We start from the raw sequence: 6,310 nt of genomic DNA, 5'->3' as shown, positions 1-6,310 counted from the left end.
TCAGCAGGTACAACAACCTTTTTTAGACAATACCAATAATGATAAGGCAGACTTGACAAACATTTCTCCATATTCCATCTCGGCACCCTTCAAAATATCTTGCAAGAGTGTAGAAGTTGTCGAAGACAGAGAGGATAACTTGCTAGATATCTGTATGGTGGAACGATTTAAAAAAAATCAAGTTCTATTGTTAATAAAATAACTATACTTTTTTTAATAAACAAAAGTTCACGTTAATAATGCAATTTTTTAATTTGCTGTTTTGCGTGTCAGCCAAATTATAATTAAATAATATCGGCGTTTTATAATCTTTTTCTAGTTGAGACATTAGCTGTGAATTTTTTTAATTTCTAACGGATCTACTAAACTTTTTCATTGAAAGTCCACATAAAATATATGAATGAATAAAAGAGAATTCAATAAAAAAAATCAATCACCAGTTGATAATCTCCACATTTTTTCATCTCATCGCAAACAAGTTCCAAATATAATGGCGACTTTGATTCTTTTTTCATCATTAGCAGCTTCATCTGTAATCAAAAATTAAGGTACGGATTAATTAAAAATAAATTAATTGATTAGAGGTTTCAAAGACTGTCACAGCCGAGGTTGGTGGCGAGGTCGAGCTCTCAACATCTAAAAAAAATGCTCCCATATGGTGTGCGTGTCAAATAGCCATCGACGGTCAAAGTCCGTTTCCTGGCCTTCCCGTTCTAAAATTGTTTAAATTAATAGAAGAAGGGCGAGGTCGCCGTAAAACCAGCTGCTCCGAGTAGACGGGACCTGCCACGCACCCATCTAGGGAGAAAAAAACTCTAAACTGAAACCTCCATTTCCTTGTGCCTATGCCCTTTCTAGGACATGATTAAGAGAGAAAACCCCTATAAAAAATCGGCCGTGGTAGTGCTACAGGATTATTATAAATATGATGAAATAAATAACGAAAACATATCATAGACATTCAGACGTCCTACATAAGTAATGAAATGAACGCACCTGCATGTTGAAAGCCGATTCGTCCAAACGTTTTCCATAATTTAAAAGAGATGCTCTCACAATGTCAGCTTTGTCTGTTCCTTCTAAGTCACCCACCTCCAACACTTCTGACAAACCTGGTCTATTCTTCAACATTTCATGACACTCAGAGTACGTGCTTGCCGTAAGTACAAAAAGTATGTTCTAGAAAGACAATTAAATTAATCAGCAGCAGTAACAATCTGTTATCAATTAATATGATAGCTTAATCAAAAATATAAATGTGTCAAAAATATAAATGTGAGAAAAAGATTACGGGTAGGACGTCTTGTGGTAGCCAGGCTAACTGCGAAGGATGATCGTTTAGTTGATCCAAACCATCAATAAAAATATAGGCTTTCTCTTTGCTACACTCGGACACAGATTTTAACGTGTTCGTGAAATACACGCAGAGATCACTTGTAATTAAAAAACAAAATATCTTACAGCCAATGAATAATCAAATAGAAAATAAATTTAAATGAGTTGTTTTTCAAAACTTATTAAAATATAAAATCTATTAAAAAAATCATTACTATAGACGACTTTATGCGATCATGAAAATTACTGCAAATGTGCGAAAAATAAAATGCGTTCGACTTTATATGAAATTCTTTAAAGAAAACAACTTACTTGTATTTATCAGGCACAAAAACCGTAGGTAATTTATAGCTGTTGCCAATTTCCACAATGAAATATTTGAGGATATTAATAATATCGTTTGAGGCTGGATAAGCTCCAACGCAGTGCACAAACACCCGATGGTTGCCATTATTAGATTTCAACTCAAATAATTTGTGAATGAGTGATGCCTGTTTATTTCAGAATTGTTTATTCATTTTATAAGTGAGCATAATGAATTTTATAAACATGATGAAGATTAATAATGTATCACATATTTCGAAATGAAATTTTTAAAATGTTAAAAGTTAAAAAAAAATGTATGTTTCAATAAAAGAATTAGTAAAGTATTATTTAGGAGCCTATTTTAAAAAGCTTCAACTTTTCAAACTCAAGTAGTCACCAAAACGTCCTAGGGTTGATGTTTTTATTCACTTCCCTCCAACATAGGAAGCAACCACAACCTCACCTTATCATGGAAAGTAGCCACAACCTCATCTTATCATGGGAAGCAGCCACAACCTCACCTCATTATAGGAAGCAACCAAAACCTCACCTAACTACAGTCAAAATGTTTATTCATAAAAACTACATTAGCTTTATTTTTTTGTTAAGTTACGTCAAAAAAATTCAACTAGTTGATAGGAAAAATTTGTTTATCAAAAAATTACTCGGCTTAATAGCATTCGAAAAGTTGTTCAACCAACTGCCATCTCAGGAAGCAACTTTACCCTCACCACAACGCATAAAACAACCATTTAATAGATGTTCTTCGTTAGACGTCGCTTTACTCTTTTTTTTCGCATCACCAGTTATCATCCCAAAGAGGGCCACCACCGAGTTGTGGAGTCACCGGAGATCGACCAGAATCAGCTCATTGGAGAAAATCTGTCACTTAACATTACAGACGCCTACTTGGCCGCCGGGTGCACGCTCATAATCACAATGAATGAAATTATTATGAATAATCGACAGCATCCAGCCACGTACACGTCTTTGACGGCGATGAAAGCAGAATCAAATTTGGATAGGACAAGCTTAAATCTTTTCCTTTATATGTTAGATTATTTTTTGTCATCTTACCATGAGAATTTTTTTTAATATTATTGAAAATTAAGCTAAAATAGTTATTTTTAAACATAGTAAGCAATGAATTGATAAAATTGGCAAGTAATTGTTTTGAAACATACGATGAGCAATGATTTGCCAGACCCTGCTTTGCCGGTAATTAGTACGATGCCTGATGAAAAGTTTTAAAATATTAACAGAAGTTAATAATGAGAAACAATTTGTAGATGTGTATATTTTGAGGTCATTTTATAAACAAAGATAATCTTCATATAGATGTGAAACAAAAAAAAATCAATAATAATGTAAATCATTGTCATACTTCATTCAATTTATCAGAAATGTGAAAAAATGGATAAAAATAGAAACAAACACATGCAACCACGCACGTAGGCATGCACACACAACACACACATACACATGTATATTGTATGTATATATATATATATATACATATATATAAAGCCTAAAAAACCGATATTATTCTTGGAAAATACGCTACTCAGTAGTTAAGTAAATTTTAAAAAAAAACCGTTTTTCTTTGTGGTAGCTATATCAAGAGCTTTGTTCAATAACTTCTTCCTGCCAACAAATTTGTTTTTCATATATTCCGTGTACGAATCATTTGTTAACATTTTCTCTTTTGAGTCCTCCTCCTTTGTCAACATTTGCTGAAATATCATAAAATGTTGGTAACAATTAAAATGTGCAACGTAGTCATTTCATTATCAATAAATACTTGAAATAATAAAAAACGTTTCTATTCCGAAATTTATATATTTAAAAAAATTTTCATTTTTATTTCCAAAAATTCTATTTGCAATTCCATATTGAACATATCTTATTTGATATATTTTATTTATTTAAACAGGTTCAATTCTGTAGCTATGTGTGCGTGCATGTGGTACTGTTTTCCTCTTATTATATTTGTATGATGCAAGTTGTGCAAAACGTTCTAGATTGTTTATTTGTGTTTATGAGTCCTCGCTTTAAGTTGCTTACAAATTTTCAAACGCCTTCTAGGGTGGTCCCCCGTTGAGACCAGTGTTGTTATTAACAGTCAGAAAAACGCAGTTTTTAGACAGGAAAACACCGTTTCTAAGTACAAAAGAAGCTCCAAAAATTGGCGTGATAAGCATGAAAAGGTCGAAGATTTCAACATTTTTTCAAACTTTTTGTGCCCCTCTCCCGTCAACGTTGCCTAGATCCGCCACTTGACGCCTTAATAGAATGATGCTAATTGTTTCATGCCAAGATTTATAAATTTTTGAATTTAAAAAATATTAATTAAATTTAAACAAGCCAACCATTTCAGCGTGTCTTAAATTTTCCGGGTAGGTCTTCAAGATGGCATTCCATAAATTGTCGATAACTCTGTTTCCGAACGCTTCGAGGTTGGTGACGATTGGTCGGCCATCTTTGACACCTCCCCATGAACAGGGGTAACTAGATCAATCAATCAAACAATTATACATACAATCAATCAAACAAACAAACAAACAAACAATCATTCGTTCGTTCGTTCGTTCAATCAATCAATCAATCATTTAATTAACCATTCAATCAATAAATCAGTCAATTAATGGGAAAGTGTTAAACATGATGGAATAACAGTTGATGAAATGTTAATATAAACTTCATTTGGCGAATGCTTATGCAAATATAAATTCATCATTGCTAATGTAATGCCTGTTTGTTCAATTTTTTCGGTTATTGTAGTATTTGGGTTTTAAAAATTTTTAAAGTGTTTTCCATAACATAGCTTTCTAATCTGCTCTTCACAGTAATATAAATTGTGTTAATTAAATTGTTTTGACGTGTTTAAAATGTCTTCGGGAAAAGCTAAACATTATGAAAAAATGAAAAACGGTACTGCGGGATTCAGACTGTGTGAAGCATGCTTAAAAAAGTCAAAAAATTGTCGAACAATGAAAATGGAGGATTGAAGTTTGCAAACAACTTTTAGAAGATAAAGTAAAAGAGGTTGCTAAAAAAAGATGACATATAAAATTGGATTTTCAAATTCCGAAGACAACCAGGTGAATTTCATGTGTTAGTTTTCAGAAAAAAAAATATAAAATGCACTTGAAAATGCACAGATGGGCAATGCCTCAAATTGACCAGTTTTTGCAATGCGTCACTTTATTCAGGCATAGGTTCATATGACACCATGGTTTCACAGCGGTGTTTAATAATAGTATGAAACAACAGCATAATAGTAGGAAAATATGAAGCTAAATTATTTATAAATTAATTTTTATGTAAGATGTTAAGTATTAAAAAAGTATAACTATAAAACGTACTTGTCATAAACTTCGTATCCAGAACTAGAAACAAGCTTCTTTAACTTTTTTAATTTTCCTGCATTCTCGTCAATTAATAAATGATGATGTTTTTCCGGAACCGTTCTGATTATAAAAAAATATTGAATAAATTATATAAAACGGTTAAAAACGCATTTAAGCTTGCCAAAAATTTAAACCAACTGAATAAAGGAAGGGTCGCGAAAATAGAAAAAAGCTTTATCCTTTTGAGGAAGTGACTGAAAACATTGGTGGAATTCAAGCTCCGTGAGCGAGGCACCAGGTGGGTGTTTGGAAATCCATTCAGTGTCTTTCGTGCTTTCAAGACTTCCGTAATCAAACTGACAACTTCCGTACCTTTCACCCAATATTCCGATGAAGAACTGACATTTTTTCACCTCATTGAGACACAATTCCAAAGTGCTGCAAAATAATGCATCATAAATATAATATATATCACCACACCTCCATATTTCCCCCTTCTTTTTATATACATGTTTTTTGTCATTTTGTAATTTGATATTTTATTTTACAATTTTTACCCTTTTCCGATGCACCTAACCAGCTTCAATTTAACGTGTAGGTGCGTTTTGGGATAAGCTAGATAACAAGCGTACCTTTTGACGAGCGCTAGTTAAATTAAATTTAATTAATCGATCAATTGGCATTGGAATAATTGACAACGGAGCTTGTCAATGTGGTAAAATTTTGTAATCTGAGTGTAAAATTTGTGTGTGGTGTTTTTAACTAAAGTGCTCAGGCAAATAAACTTCAAATATTTACGACAAATGCGGTGAGTAAAATATTTCAACAATTCCAAAATTAATAAGCAGACTTAAATTAAATTGATTAATTGATTAATAAATTAATTAATGGAATTAATTAATTAATTAACTGGCCGCAGCATGGAAATCGCAGAAATGCTCGAGCGTAGAAGGATTGACATCTGCTGCATTCAGAAAACCCGATGGAAATCGAATGGTGTCTGTCATGTCAACAAAGACAAAGAAAAATATAAACTATTCTGGGATGGTCAAAAGACGACCAAAAACGGTGTTGGAATTTTTGTCAGAGAACCGCTAGCCCAAGAAGTACTGGATATTAAAAATATTAATTCACGTCTCATGTGGATCAAGCTTCGCATAGAAAAGCAAACAATGATTATTTTTTCTGCATACGCACTACAGATAGGCGAATCAGAAGAGATGGAAAATGACTTCTGGGCTGCATTCTCTGACACCATCTCAACAATACCAAAATCTGAAACAATCCTGATTGGAGGCGATCTCAATGGCCACGTTGGA

The 6,310-nt window shown here is 32.7% G+C and overlaps 2 protein-coding genes across 2 annotated transcripts; one reads left to right on the top strand and one right to left on the bottom strand.

Moving 5' to 3' along the window:
- On the bottom strand, nucleotides 1-5,514 carry HELRODRAFT_164192 (hypothetical protein; the record flags this gene model as incomplete). The annotated part of the gene is made up of 10 exons (XM_009029196.1): nucleotides 1-150; nucleotides 438-530; nucleotides 997-1,153; nucleotides 1,648-1,826; nucleotides 2,826-2,875; nucleotides 3,236-3,374; nucleotides 4,011-4,149; nucleotides 5,007-5,111; nucleotides 5,190-5,429; nucleotides 5,501-5,514. The coding sequence occupies 10 exons, from the start codon at nucleotides 5,512-5,514 to the stop codon at nucleotides 1-3; spliced, it is 1,266 nt and encodes a 421-aa protein (XP_009027444.1).
- A 397-nt stretch (nucleotides 5,515-5,911) lies between these two features.
- Nucleotides 5,912-6,310, top strand: HELRODRAFT_68724 (hypothetical protein; the record flags this gene model as incomplete). Its single annotated transcript, XM_009028950.1, has 1 exon — nucleotides 5,912-6,310. A coding segment is annotated over one exon (399 nt), but the record flags the coding sequence as incomplete, so codon positions are not given.

Source organism: Helobdella robusta, assembly GCF_000326865.2.
Source record: "Helobdella robusta unplaced genomic scaffold HELROscaffold_6, whole genome shotgun sequence".
NCBI lineage: Eukaryota > Metazoa > Annelida > Clitellata > Rhynchobdellida > Glossiphoniidae > Helobdella > Helobdella robusta.
Note: the sequence above shows the minus strand (reverse complement) of the source record. Positions and strands in the feature narration are given on the sequence as shown.